Raw genomic sequence first — 15,561 nt, 5'->3', positions numbered from 1 at the left:
CCTTAGTGTGTTGTTGAAAAGGCTTATGTCTGGAAACCGGGCAAGGGCGGAGTCAGCAAGAGAATCTGCTGCCTCTCTTGTTCTCAGCTGCGCGGCCCATCCTGCGCCCATCCTGCGCGCCACGAAGGAGCTCACTCTAGATTATAGAACAGCGTGGCTGGGGTCGGGCTTCGTCTGCACACGCCAGCGCTTACCTGGTGAGCCTGTGGCCAGCGTCAAAGCGGAGACGACACCTGGTCGGGAACTTCCCGAGCTCCAAGAATTGGGTAATTCCTCTCCCACCTCTCTCTTCCTCCCAGGGGGAGCCAGGGCTGCAGCATCCTCTGCACCCTCTGGACCACCGCCCTGCGGGCACCAGAGAGGCACCAGGCTCCGCTGCTTTGTCCTCTTGCAGCGAAGTCCCCCCAGAAGGCACCACGGCCCGTCCATGCTTGCTCCGTTTGTCTTCCGCTGGCGGCCCCAGGAACGCAGAGACCGTGGGTTCTTTCAGTCCCTCCCTTGAGCTCGCCTTCCTCCAGCACCTTCAGGAGGCTGTGGTTCCACCAGCCCGTCCAGGCTCCCTTCCCTTCCCACCCTGCGCCATCCTGGGCTTCTCCCTACTCCACCTGGGCGTTCCTCCTGCCACAGACCCTCAGGGGACACCCAGCCCTTCACAGCTGCCACCACAGGGCCCCAGGGGACTCAGCTTCCACACACCCCAAGCATGTCCCTCTGACACCTCCCCTGTTAGGTGCCCAGCCGTGGAGGTTGCCAGCCCCACTGCACCGCAGTGGAGAGGCCCAGGCACCTTCCTCCCGCTTGCTGGCCCCAGGGGTGGAGAGCCCGTGGTGCTGCCCTCCCGCCCAGCCTGTCGCTTCCCGTGGACGCTCCTGCCCACCTGCATGCACACCCCGTCTCTCGGCTGGACCACTGCAGCTGCTTCCAGCTGGTGCACAACCGGCTGCCAGGGTGCTGCAGGGATGCCTGACCCCCATGTGAGACCTGGAACTGCAGGAGCCTTTTCAGGATGTGACATCTCCCGTTAGGGACTGAGAGCTTACGGAGCCCCCAGAGAGGAGAGTCTGTGGGTCCAGCTGGACGCAGGGTTTTGAGACCATTCCAACTTCCTGAGTGAACTCATAGGTCACTTCGACCCATTTCACCCTCTCCTCCCAGTAAGTTCATGCACTGGGACTGGTACTGGGAAGGAAGTGGGGCTCCGAGAGGTTGACCCGGTCAGTGGGAAGGCTTCCTGGAGGAGCTGTGACCGTGGGGACCAGGCCAGCTGGGGACTACCCAGCACTGAGCCGTCCAGATGCAGCCCTGTAGCCAGGGCGCCCGCCCACAGCCTGCAGGTTCTCTGACCCCCGTGCCAGTCTCCGGACGCCAACAGACTACTGGGGTGAGGAGAAGCCAGCATTTGAGGATATGAATGGTCCACAAGTCACGGTTCCGATTCAAACATTTTCTGCTAAATCCATCCTGAATCCCCACAAAACCAGGAACCTTTCTGTGTTTAACCCTAATCTACATCAGACTGGTGTAAGGGCACTGTTTCAGGGTGATGTCCTTGAAGGACCCGGGACACGCCCTCTGCAGAGTGTGCTCTCCTCCTTCAGCCTCCAGTGGGATGCGCGTTGATCGTGAGCTCGCCAACACTGTCCTATGAGTGTGTCATTCAAAATGTGTCCCAGGAGATGGGCTCCTTGGAGCTCACCGTTCTGTTCTTCAGACATTATCTCCCACTTCTCCTTCCCAAAATCTGTTTATTAATTTTTATTACATATCCATCATTTCCTGCATATCCATCATTTCCTGCATGATATATAATAAAATTAATAACATTATATGTAATAAAATAACTACTATAAAATAAAATGACAATAATTATTATTATCATCATTATTTTGGTGCTGGGAATTAAGCCAGGGTCTGGTGCACGCTAAACACACAGTCCACCACAGAGCTACCCACTGCCCCAGAACCACCTTTTTTTTTTATTTTTCAGAGTTATCTTTCACTGTATGATCACTTTAAAACATTATATGTTCACAATTCTATCCCTTATTTCTCCATTTCTTGAGACTATAATTCTTCCCTTTTTGTTACTTTAACCTGATTTGCTTTTTAAACACTTGTCCAGATTTATTTCTAATTAATTTCTTTCCAGGGGTCTGTGTATGTGTGTGTGTGTGTGCACGCCGCGTGCACACGCGTGCACATGTGCACTCTTTGAGCACCAACAGCTTGTTTCCGATATGGGGCTGATATACACATTGTATCGGGCTATGAGAGGAAGGTCTATACAGAGAGCAGTCATTCAGAATTGTTACAGGAAGTCGGAGATGATTTGCCCCCCACAGTAACCATGGATTAACCAGGTGTGAGGTGCTGGGACCACGATTCTGCATCCTCGGGTATCTGAAGTGCTTGCTTGCTCTGTCCTATTCTAGAATCTTGTGCTGAACAGAAGTCTGCTGCTGTTAGGCCCTCTTTGCTTTCCGGCTGACCTGGCATTTCTTGAGCATATGTTGGTGCCCACTCATCCACGGTCTTGCTTCCTGTAGTTTCAGTTATCAAGTTCCAGGTGGTTAGAAAAGAGCAAATTGGAAAGTTTCCGCAGCAAACGATCTGTGTTCCAACTTGATGCCCTTCTGGCTCCTGCGAGGAAATCTGCTGCTCCCTTCCTCCCTCCCAGTGTCCACCCTGCGTGTGCTATCTGCCTGGTGGTCACTCGGCAGCCCGCTGGCTTCTCAGGTCTGCTGTGGTGATCTCATAGGGTCACAATGCTACTGCCATTCGCCTACTGTCCCTCCAGCCCTGTACCATCCCGTTCATCACGGGAAGTGAGTACAGCAGAGTGAGACGCTGTGGGGGCCACATTCATGTGACCTCCGTTACAGCATGGCTATGATTGCTCTATCTTATTAATTTCTTACTGTGTCATTAGAACATGACCACAGGTGTGCACGCATTGGAACGGGCAGGGTGTACACAGGGTCTGGTGCCACAGTGGCCGCAGTTACCCACTGGGACCTTGGATCCTATCCCCTGCAGATAAGGCAGGACTATCATATTTATTTTTTGTTTTTTATTGGAAAGAAATTCCTTTTTTTAAGAACCAAGATATTTCCCAGTGATACAGCAGCTAGGTTTATGTTGTTCTAATTATCTCGCAGCGGGTGAGCCCTTTTAAATTCAATATTTATTGTTGTCTAGATTTTAAAAGGTGCCTTCATTTATAAACAGGTTTTTACTCCAGTCATGGAATAGCTCTTTCCCCTGGAATAGCAGGGCACAGAACCAAAGGATAACTCCTTCTTTTATCTCTAACTGGACGTCAAAGGCCCACATCATTACCTCATGCACACGTATGACTGCATGACCAATGTGATCCTGCAATATGTATAATCAGAAAAATGAGAGATTACACTTCATTTATGTATGACCTATCAAAATGTATAAATGCATTCTACTGTCATGCACAACTAATTAGAACAAATAAAAAAATTAAAAAGCCCACATCCCTTTCCCTCTTAAAATTTCAAAGGTAACAAGTAGCATGGAGAATTCATTGCCTCCCCAGGACCCCACATTTACAGCCGAGCGCACAGAAAATGTTTTCTAGTTAATTGGTAGAAACACCCTGGCCGGCAGTGAGCGCGGCCAACACTGGCGCAGCCGCGCGCGCCTCTGCCGCTGGCTCTGGAGAGGAGCAACATTCCTACAGCGTCGGGGTGAGCTGGGACCATGAAATGTCATGTAGGTGCCAAGTGCGGACGCTTCGGGTGCTGACGTTATTTCCCAGAAGGCATCAAGCCACACTGGCCGACGACTCTTCCCAACACAGCGACGGAACCAGAGCGTGGCGGTCAGGCCCAAAGGCCGCGTGAGCCCCCTTCCATTTGCGCTTGGAGGAACTGCACTTGCCTAACACCGAGGCAGGAAGCGGGAGGCTGGCTTGGCTGTCCCTGCGGAGCACGCACCGTGGGAATCGACCGGAGGAGGGAGGACATTTCCCAGACAGGCCCATTAATTAGTAACAAGCGCGCAACCAGCCAGCGCCGCCAAGGAGCAAGACCACCAGGAGCGTGCTCTTGGCCAAGGGACTGCAGCAAATACTGTCGGCTAGAACCCTGGCGGCCAGCTGAGCGAGCTGGCTGTCCCTGCGGCGGTCTAAACCGCCCCGATCGCGTCCGCGACGGTCGCCCACCCCGCCCGGGCCCAGGGCGCGCCCGCCGCCAGCTGCGCCCCGCGCCCCAGCCGAGCCCCGCCCGCGCGGGACCTACCCAGCAGCAGGAGCCGGTGCGTCTGCTGCAGGTCGCGCTTCTGCTCGCGCAGCATGCGGTCGATGCCGCGGCTCACTTTCCGCGCCTCCCTGGCCGCCTCGCGCTCCTCGGCGCGCAGTTGCTCCGCCCGCCGCCGCTTCTTCTTCGGCTTGTCCGCGCCGGGCCGCGCGCTCGCTGCGCTCTGGCCGCCGCCTCGAGGGGGTGGGGTCCCGGCGGCATCGCTCTCCGCCGCCCCGGCCGGGACCGGGCCGGGCCGCGCTTCCTCCAGGCGCGACTCCGGGTCCGCGCAGGGGACGTCCTCAGGGTCTCCGAAGAGCAGCGGCCTCAGGCTGTAGCACAGACCCATGAGGGGCGGCGGCCAGGGCCCGCGCTCAGGCGGCGGCGGGGGCGCGGGCCGGGGCGCGGTGGGCCCGGGCGGAGGGCCCCTGCCCCTCACCGCCCCCGGGGGCCACGCTGCATGGTGCGCTGGGTGCAGGGGCGGCCGCCTGGGCTGGTGACCGCGGGACCTCGGCGCCTCCAGGCAGCCCGCTGCCGTCAACACTGCCGCGGGCTCGCGGTCGGTACCGTAAATATCGCCACCCGCTGACCGGAACACCGCTCGCGCCCGGGCCTTGTCTACCGTAAATGCCGCCGCCCCAGCCCGAGCGCAGCTGCGGACAGCGCCTGGAGCGACGGGCGCAGCCGCTCTGATCCCGGACCGCGGGAGAGGGGAACCCACAGCCTGGGGCCGGCATGAAGCGCAGGTCAAGGTCGTTGTGCTCCCTCGTGTGTGATTGCGAAGATGTCTCACTTGGGCTGCTTTCTCCTGGTCTTGACATCTTTAGTACTTCTGTCCTTTGATCTCGACAAAAATCTCCAATGCTGGGGTCCAGGCATCACTTGCAACAATCTCCACCCTTACTTAAAAATAAAAAACCGGCACGTGTAATTGTCATGTACTACGTATATTTGCTAAAGTGAGCATATGGAATTGTACTTCATTTCTTATCTACCGTAGAGCACCGGACTGGGAGTGCACGCTCTCCTAGCCTCTGCAGGTACAGGGCCTCGGGGATCCATCTTCCCAGGGATGGCAGACTTCAGCACATCATTTCCATAGTGGCCAGGGCACCCACCCTCCCAGGAGAGAGGAAGCAGTTCTTCCTCCCAGTGCCTGAAAGATTTGAGACAGGTGGCACGAGTTTCATGGGCAGGACTGGTAAAACGAAAGGGGCGCTCTTAAGGCAGAGTGGGTGCTCTCAGGACAGCGCACTCCTCCTGTCCTCCACTCTTACTGGAGGCCCCAGGGGAGTTTCTGGAGAGTCCCAGGCAGGTGCAGCCCTTGTCTTGATGGCAGATGGCAGGTGACTTGTGTTGCCCTACCTGCCGTCCAGGCCTTGCACGTCTCCTGCAGGTAACAGGTTGTTTGCTAGTAACATGACGTGTCCCGTTGGCTTAAGGCAGGCAGGGCTGCAGGCTGCTTTTAGAAAGAGGGCTTGCGGGGTCAACACAGGGGGCCCAGAGGGTGACAAGCAGGGTGACTACAGCGTAGGGTCTGCACAGACCACCTTGGTGACAGGACAGTTTGGTGTTTTTAAGGAAATCGAATTCCTCTGGCTTTGCCTTTAATTAGCTTTTACCCTTTGAATGGCTCTCCGAAAGTTTTGTGAGCGTCTTGATGTTTTGGTTCCCAAGTGATAGGGGTGGTGACACAGCTGGTGATAATGGGGAGCTGGGCCACCTGGCAGGCTGTGACTGATCTTGACACAGTCCTTTCTCAGGGGGAGGTAACTGGCCCCAGCCCTCAGGGGCTTGCCTGTCAGACTAGGCTCCTTGTGGTTGCGGTCGCCCCTCAAGCCCTTTCCCCGTTCGTCCATTCCTAGCCGACCAGCTATCTCACAACAGCTTCAGCAGCAGGGGGACATTTCAGAATGGCCTTTAAGAACCTGCTGCGTAACATGTGTTCCTGGCCCAGTGCAGCGGCCCACACCTGTCATCCCAGCTACTGGGGAGGCTGAGGCAGGAGGATGACCAGTTCTAGGTCAGCTGGGGCAACTCAGCAAGATCCTGCCTCAGAGTAAAACTGCAAAGGGCTGGGGCGTAGCCCAGCGTTCGAGCACCCCCGGGTTCAATCCCCAGCATGCCCCTCCCCATGACACACACAAAAGAAAAACCTCTTCTTTAATTTTGAAGAAAATGACAGGGAATATTAGAACGGAGAGCTAAACGCATCTGATGTAAACATGATGCACGCAGCAGATTAAGCCTAGGGTAGCACAGCAGAGTGTACATCGTATCAGCTGGCACTTGTATTTGAGTTTTAAAGAAGTTGGCGATCTGGGATTCTCCTTTCTTTTGGAGCCCGGCTAATAAATACACACGCTCTGTGTACATGCTTCTGTCCTGCCATTACTCCAAACCCTTGCCAGAATCACCGCATGCTTTTAGATCTTTGAGCAGGAGGAGGAAAGGAGAACTAAGAGAGAATCTCACCTGGGAAAACAAAGTGACCCAATATGACTATTTTCACTGTCCATTGAGGCCTTTGCCCACTCACTCACTCACAGGGAGCAGATGCCCACAGGGGGCTGGAGGTGAGGGGGAAATTCTACACACCGGGCCCACTGAGCGGACCCCCACGTGGGCGGGTCCTTCCTTCCTTCCTCCCTCCTTTCCTTCCTTCCTCTTTAATAAAAGGCAGGTTACCTGAAGCCCCACCTGGCTCATATGGACGGGATACTTTACATTCCTCAGCAAACAGCCTGCTACCTAAAGAACCAACCCAAGTGACCCTGAAGAGGGGGGACTTCTGTGACCCTCACACAGACCAGATCCTGGAACCCAGGGAGATTAGGATCATTTCCCCTAACTCTAAACTCTGTAGGAACAGGTTCCACTAGAACTGGTCAGCGTGGGCCAAAGTGACCCAGAGTGGTCATGTGCAAGGAGAACTTCAAAGTCCAATGTCATCCTGCTGTCAGTCAAAAATCAAGAGGCGGACCGGTTGGGGGGTGCTCTCTGGAAACTTCCATGGGACCCCCAATGAAACTGGAGGGTAAGAGGGGTGCCTGACTCCCCCTTTCCTGTCCTTCCTAATAACACAGGCTTGCCACTCGGAGCAACACATCTGTGATCCTTCTGGCTGCTTGCAGGAGTCAGGCTGAGGAGGACAGGCGTGCCTGCCTCAGCCCTGGGCCGGCCTCTGCCCTGTGACGTGTTCATTGTGTTTGCCGAGTGCCTGCACCATGTGCCCTGTGCTAGGCAGACTGGCCCTTGGGGGAGGCAAAGGATTGGGATTCCTGTGGAGTTTATATACTAGTGAGGTGGAGATATGTTGACTCATAGAAACGCAAGTTAACGTATTGCTGTACGTTGCAATTATACGTGAACCACAGAGACAGATAGCAGATTTTCCAAGCAATTGTAAGGGAAGGTCCTAGTGAGGTTCATGTGCATGATGAGTTTTGTGAGACAGGGAAGACCTTCAAAGGGAGGGATATTGGAGCTGAGACCTCACAGGTCGATAGCAATTACTTTTGTATTATAACCTATTAGGTGAACTTTTATTAACTGCTATCACACGAGAAGGATAAGGTTTTGTCTATGAATTAATGCCAGTTGAAAATAGAAATACACATAGCAGGGACTTTAGAAATTAAGTACATAAATTATAATGTGGCCCCTGGTTAAAAAGTGAAGACAGCAGAGCGTTGAGTGCCGGGCCCTGTGTAAAGCTGCAGGCCACAGGCCCGTGAAGCTGGCCCCGATTTCTGTCTGACAATACCAGGGAAGAGAATGTGCAGCTGGGAGAAGAGTTAGCAGTGAATCCTAGCGGGGAGGGGTGGATGCGACACCTACTCAGATCACCGGCAGGCCACGCCACGTGGGCCAGGGACGCCCTGGTGGCCAGGCGGCTACAAGAGCTGCAGAAGAGAGGCGAGCTTGCAGGAGCTTCTCACACCAGCGATGGCACAGCTGGGAGTCAGCTGCCAGTGAACTGCTTTACAAAACAAGCCAAAGTTCACTCGTCAGAGAGACAGTAGAGTCCAAAGGCTCTGCACTACGCCATTCATCATGTCTGATAGATACGCAGAGTGAAAAATCCCCAGGACCATGCGCCCTGGGAAAAGGGAGTGGAAAAGGAGGCCGCGCACTGTCCGCCTTCCCGTAGCCTACCGAGGGGTGGCCATCCGTCACCCCAAAGTCACGTCTCCAGGAGGCGTTGGTCTCCTCCAAGGTAAAACCCCTGCAGACACAGCCCGCAGACTCCACCCGAAGGAGCTCAGAGTCCTGAGTGCCCTAGGAAACCCATGTGCTCGCTAGACCACCCCTCGACATAACCTATGGAAACCCGGCCCCTTTCTTTGTTCAGCGGCTCCTGAACAACAGCCACGGGTGCCATTTCATCCCCCTGAATAAAGAGCTGAGGTGACGCCTGAGGTTTGTGGCCTGCCTGGTCTTTTTGTGCTCACATTTTGGTTCCCTGACCTGTATCGACGGCAAGGTAACGTTCCCCACTTGCCTGCAGCCCCTTCCCTTCCCGGAACAGCTACACAGCTGAGGAGCCTGGAGACGACCGGGATCTGCCGCCACCTCCACGCTCCCTTGCCCTCTCCTGTTGGACGTAGGTCTCTCATGTCCTTTGCTGTCCACTGTACGTGGGAGACATTTGGTGCGAACGAGAGACGGAGGGCCCAAGACAACAGTGCAGCCGGCCGGGGCAGCTCTCTGGTGTGGTGGTGCGAAGGTTTGGGTCTGAAACTTAACTCTGGCAGCCCTCGGGGGACCAGACGCCAACTGCGGTGGGGGAGAAGCTTGGTGCCTGAGGCAGGAGGAAGCTCAGACGCAGCTGGAGGCTTCGGCAGGGCGACTGCCTAGCGTTGCATGAGGGCTTTGAGTCTGAGACCTGACTCCCACGTCCCTCAGGGGGACAGATGTCAACCACCTACTTAACTTTCAGGGCTCTGTGTCACCTGAACAGTAAAGGACTTACATCACACCCCACGTTGGGTTAGAGGAGGCCTTCTTCCACTCCCTCCCCAATCTTCCCTTGCACACCCAGGAACCTCATTTCGCTTCTACATCCATTGCCGCCTGCCTTCTCATCCCTTCGGAGAGGAGGACCCCATTTATTAACCAGGGACCCTGTCCCTCACGCATTTCTTCTCTGCCGTTAGGCATCTGGGGACCCCGTTCCTTACAGCTGGGATTGAGGGAAAGACATTTCCTCAGTCCCTCATGGGGAAGTACAGTCCAGGACTGGCACTCCAGGTGACAAAGAGCACAGGGGACGCTTTGCGCTCCGTTGTCACCTTCTCTGCTGAGTCTCTCCAAAGATGGGAACTACCCAATCAATTCCCAGAGATGCCCCCTTGGTCTGTCTCTCCACCAACTTAAAACCCTCTATTCCCACACTGACCTCCAAATTAAATGCCTCTTTAAGCTCAGCACTCAAATCCAGCCACAGTACAAATTGGATACACAGTACCAATTGGCCCACATACGGAACTCTCCATAAAGAGGCTCTACGAGCTTTAGAACAATATTTAATCCAAAATGGCAAGTATTTGGAATTCCCACACCTACAGACTTTTACCCTCCTCCACTAAACCCCTCCCTTGTATCAGCCTTGTATAAGGTTACAGTTACCATTACTATCCACAAATTTATAATCCCCTTCCTCATTCACAGCCCTGGAGATAGCTGATGGCCCCCTCTTTACAGGTCCCGGGGCCCCAAAGCTTCCCCTGAGGACTCCCTCACCCCGTGGGGCTCCTCCTCCCCAGACAGAACCCCCTTCACGAACTCCACGCTCTCCCTTCCCAATGCCACCCTGCCCCTTACACCGTCAAAAACTCTCCCAGCAAAGCACACGTTCCCCCAGGAAGGAGCAGGAGCTGAAGGGAACTTCCGAATCCATGTCCCCTTCTCCCTGGCAGATATGTCCCAAGTAGAGGACAGATTGGGCTCTTTTGCTGAAAACTCTGACTCAGGTGTGCCACCTCACGCGGGCAGACGTACATTGCATACTAAATTCCATCTGACCAGTGATGAGCCTGCCCCTATCTGGCCGGCCGCTGGAGGTCATGCCCATCTCTTACACAGCCGAAACCCCCAAATCTACCAGACAGCAGACACGGCTGTGCCCTCAGGTGAGCCTGATTGGAGGTACCAACCTCAAGGCCTGGGGTTAACAGATTATAGGATGAATATACCTGCCTTCTTGAGGGAATGTCAAAAAATTCCCATCCCCATGTGAACTGGGAAAAGATGAAGGAAATCACCAAGGGACCTGATGAAAGGCCCACCCAGCTCACTGAGGCAGTCACTAAATATACAAATTTGGATGTCAACAGCCCTGGTGGCTGTTACATTTTAACTTTATCAGTGAGTCTCTACCTGACAATTAATAATTTAGATTTAACAGATATAGAATATCTCATCCATCAATGACTGAATACACTTTCTTCTCAGCAGAACATGAATCCTTCTTGAAAATAGACCATATCATAGGACACAAAGCAACCCTTAGCAAATAAAAAAAAAAAAAAACCGGAAAAGCAACAGAGATACTATCTTGCATTCTATTGGATCATAATGGAATAAAACTAGAAATCAACAATAAAATGAAAAATAGAAGCTACCCTAACACCTGGGGACAAAATAATAAGCTATTGAATGACCAATGGATAGCAGAAAAAATCAGGGATGAAAGAAAAAAAATACTTTATAGAGGTAAATGAGAATGTCTCAAAATCTCTGGGACACTACCAAGGCAGTGCCGAGAGGAAAGCTCATCGCTTTGAGCTCATTCATTAAAAGACTAGAAAGTTACCAAATAGATAACCTAATATTATATCTCAAACCCTAGAAAAAGAAGAACAAATTAACATCAAAAGCTGTAGAAGATAGAAAATAATTAAACTCAGAACCAAATTCAATGAAAGTGAAACAAAATAATAAAAAAAAAATCAATGAAACAAAAAGTTGGTTTGTTGAAAAAAATAAATTGATAAACCCTTATCCAAGCTAATGGGGGATAGGGGAGAGAGAGCAAGAACAAGAGCAGGAGAGAAAGAGAGAGAGAGAGAAACTCAAATTACTAAAATTCATGATGAAAAAGGAAGTACCACCACGGGCAATACTGAAATACAGATGATAAACAGAAACTATTTTGAAAATCTATACTCCGATACAATAGAAAATCAGGAAGACATCAACAAATTTCTAGAGAGATATGACCTACTCAAACTGAATCAGGAAGTCAGAGAAAATTTAAGCAGATCAATTCCAAGCAATAAAATTGAAGACACCATCAAAAGCCTACCAACAAAGAAAAGCTCATAACCAGGTGGATTCTCAGCCAAGTTCTACCAGACCTTCAAAGAAGAACTTACACCAATACTTCTCAAATTATTCCATGAAAAAGAAAAGGAGGGAACCCTTCCAAACTCATTCTAAGAAGCTAGTATCACCCTGGTGTCAAAACCAGAAAAAGACACATCAAGGAGAGAAAAGTTCAGACCAATATTCCTGATGAATACAGATGCAAAAATTTTTAATACTGGCAAATCACATACAAAAACATATTAAAAAGATAGTGCATCATGATCAAGTGGGGTTTATCCCAGGGATGCAAGCTTGGTTCAGTGTATGGAAATCAATAAACATAATTCATTGCATCAATAGACTTCAAGACAAGAATCATATGATTATCTCAATAGATTCAGAAAAAACACATGACAAAATTCAGTATCCATTCATGCTCAAACACTAGAAAAACTAGGAATAGTAGGAACATACCTCAACATTATAAAAGTTATATGTTCTAAATCCAAGGCCAACATCATTCTGAATGGAGAGAAACTGAAAACATTCCCTCTCAAAACTGGAACAAGACAGGGATGCCCTTTTTCACCACTTCTATTCAACATCGTCCTTGAAATCCTACCCAGAGTAATCAGATAGAAGAACAAAATTAAAGGGACATCAATAGGAAAAGAAAAGCTCAAACTATCGCTATTTGCCAACAACATGATTCTACCTTTAGAAGACCCAAAAAAACTCCACCAGAAAGCTTCTGGAACTCATAAACAAATTCAACAAAGTAACAGGATGCAAAACTAATGCACCAATGACGAATCAGCTGAAAGAGAAGTTAGGAAAACTATCCCATTCACAATAGCCTCAAAAAAAAAAAAAAAATCTTGAGAATCAATCTAACAAAAGAGGTGAAAGACCTCTACAATGAGAACTACAGAACACTAAAGAAAGAAATTGAAGGAAACCTTAGATGATGGAAAGATCTCCCATGTTTCCTTTAATATTGCCAAAATGGCCATACTACCAAAAGTGCTGTACAGAAGAGGAAATGTGAAAGGTTAACAAATATTTGAAAAAATGTTCAACATCTCTTAGCAATAGAGAAATGCAAATCAAAACTACACTGAGATTTCATCTTACTCCAGTCAGAATGGCGATTATCAAGAATATAAGTAAAAGTAAATGCTGGCGAGAATGTGGGGGAAAAGATCCACTCATACATTGCTGGTGGGACTGCAAATTGGTGCAACCGTATAGAGAGCATATGGAGATTCCTCAGAAAACTTGGAATGGAACCACTATTTGACCTAGTCATTCCATTCCTCAGTATCTATCCAATATACTACAAATTTAAATCAACATACTACAGTAACACAGCCACATCAATGTTTGCAGGAGCTCAATTCACAATAGCTAAACTATGGAACCAACCTCAGTGACTTTCAATAGATGAATGGATAAAGAAAATATGGTACATATACAAAATGGAATATTAGCCATAAAGAAGAATGAAATTGTGGTATTTGCTGGTAAATGGATGGAGCTGGAGACTATCATGCTAAGTGAAATAAGCCAATCCCCCCAAAACAAATGTTGAATGTTCTCTCTGATATGTGAATGCTAACACACAAAAAGCGGGGCTGGAGGGAAGAATAGAAGTTCATTGATTAGACAATGGGGAATGAGGAAAGGTAGAGGGGATGGGAATAGGAAAGACAGTGGAATGACTGTGACATCACTCTCCTATGTTCATATATAAATACACATGTTACATTCTATGGTCATGTATATCTAAAAATAAGAATAAAAAATAAAGATGAAATATATTTAAGATAAAAATTCCAGGGAGGATTTATCATCAGCTCACCCAGACCAAGAAAAATGGGACTTGGGACTCATTAGGCCCAAGGCCTGTGGCCAAGGTGGTATCCCATCTAGGGGACAGGACAAGGAAGGACACGTCCTGCACAGATGGGCAAGTACAGACCCTTTATGTCCTTTCTTCTGAACTTCAAACACTGCCTTGTTCAGGGTGCAGCCACAGGAGGTCCTGGACGTGGGACATGTGGATGAAGCAGGAACAGTGCCTGAACAGGTGGCTGCAAGTGGGTCTGCACCTGAACCCCCTGCAGGGCAGGTGCTGGGAGGTGGGTAGGGACGCTGAGGTGGCTGCAGGTGGGTCTGCACCTGAACCCCCCTGCAGAGCAGGTGGTGGAACATGGTGAGGACCCTGAGGTGGCTGCAGGTGGGTCTGCACCTGAACCCCTCCGCAGGGCTCCTGGACCCTGAGGTCTCTGACCGAGGACTGCACACCAGGCTGGCTGAGGCAGGGGCTCTGTGTGAGCCGGCTCACTCTCTCACAGCTCTGTTCCCTCACCTTCCATGTTCAGTCTCACCTTGGGCCCAGAAGCAGTGGAACCAAGTGACCACTGACTAATTCCTCTGAAACTGTGAGCCCAAACCCATGTTTCCTTCTTTAAGTTTTTTCCCTCAGGTATTTTATCATGGTGATGAAAACTGGACTAACAGAGTGGGGGTGGAGGAGCCAGGTTCTTACAAGGTGCCCATGTTTTATTTCACATGGTGTGATAATAAGTCATTTACCAGTAGCACTTCCCACTGTGATGGAAACATTCCCTACCTGCCTTGCCCTGGGGGAAGCACACTGTGAGGCGTGATTTCTGCCTTGTGTGACTGGCTGCAAGCTGTCATTAAGCTCGTGAAGTGGTACTGTACCTACATTTTAACTGTAGTTTTAATTAGCTTAAACTTAGATGGCCATGTGTTTGGTGACAGGCTGTATTTTATACAATGCAGGCCTAGGATCACTTAGTGCAAGACAGCAGATTTTCAAAGCTGTCGCCACCCACGGCAACAATCCTGTGGATATTTGTTACCGCCTGCAGCAACAATTGCGCGGGTATTTATCGGAGGCGGACTGGGAATAAACTACTTTTCCTATATTCACTAATTTATAGAGGAAGAGAGACTTTGAGAGGAAGAAAGGCTTTGCTTATAGAGGAAATTTTTAAAGAAAGAGAGGCTTGCTATGCTTTCAGAGTCTACTTCTTCTTAGAGTTCTGCTGCTTCTTCTTAGAGGTGCGTCCTGCATCCTGTGAACTAAAGGTGCATACTAGAGGTGCGTGCTTAGTCCTCCGCTCTACCATCTGCCATCTGCCTTCTGCCTACTGCTTCTGCTGCTTGCTGCTTCTTCTCTCTGCTAGCTGCTTCTTTCTGCTTGCCACTACTTCTCTCTGCTAGCTGCTTCTTTTCTCTGCTAGCTGCTTCTTCTCTCTGCTGCTTCTTCTCTCTGCTAGCTGCTTCTTTTCTCTGCTAGCTGCTTCTTCTCTCTGCTAGCTGCTTCTTTTCTCTGCTAGCTGCTGCTTTTAGCTTACTGCTGCTTCTTTTTGCCTTCTGCCTACTGCCTGCTTATATTCCCTCTAGCAGGTGGAGGGCAGGGCCATGCCAGTTGAGATCAGGCAGGAGCCAGCTGCCCTATCACGGCAAAGGTTAAAATGAGCAGGCCCGAGCAGGAGCACTCGGGCACACCTGTGCACGCGTTGTGTGCGTGGACCTAATTGAACACGGCCAATGATAAATCACCTGGCTGTGCTTATATTAATTAACCTCCTCACTGCCGATGTGATCAAAACAACCTCCGGCTGGCCGCCAGGTGCCATTCTGGCGCAGCCCACATGGCACAGACCCCAACACAAAGCCAATAGGGGAGAGTCACCATAGGATCCTTCTGTGCCGCTTCTTAGTATTTATCCAAACCAGTTAAAGTTTGCAGGCTTTAGAGACACCACATTTCCACTCTTACCATCCTCAATGCCCAACGGCCGTACCGTGGGATCAGTGTCCATCAGTGGATGGATGGATGAAGAAAGTGTGGCATGTATACACTCAGCTGGAAATAAAAATGAAATTATGTTGTCTGCAGGAAGATGATGGAACTGGAAATAAGACTCGGAAGACAACCACTGCCTGT

At 50.5% G+C, this 15,561-nt stretch overlaps 1 protein-coding gene across 1 annotated transcript in view; it reads right to left on the bottom strand.

Moving 5' to 3' along the window:
* Gnal (G protein subunit alpha L) overlaps positions 1–4,798 on the bottom strand; it is a 484,329-nt gene extending 479,531 nt beyond the window's left edge. The window contains exon 1 of the mRNA XM_047526849.1: positions 4,269–4,798. Coding sequence (XP_047382805.1) covers positions 4,269–4,614 — 346 coding nt within the window. The 5' untranslated portion in view covers positions 4,615–4,798. The remainder of the gene's footprint in view (positions 1–4,268) is intronic.
* Between the last annotated feature and the right edge of the window lie 10,763 nt (positions 4,799–15,561).

This window comes from Sciurus carolinensis, chromosome 15 (assembly GCF_902686445.1).
Source record: "Sciurus carolinensis chromosome 15, mSciCar1.2, whole genome shotgun sequence".
In the NCBI taxonomy this organism is placed as follows: Eukaryota; Metazoa; Chordata; class Mammalia; order Rodentia; family Sciuridae; genus Sciurus; species Sciurus carolinensis.
The sequence above is the reverse complement of the archived record's forward strand: the minus strand, read 5'-3'. Positions and strand labels throughout refer to the sequence as shown.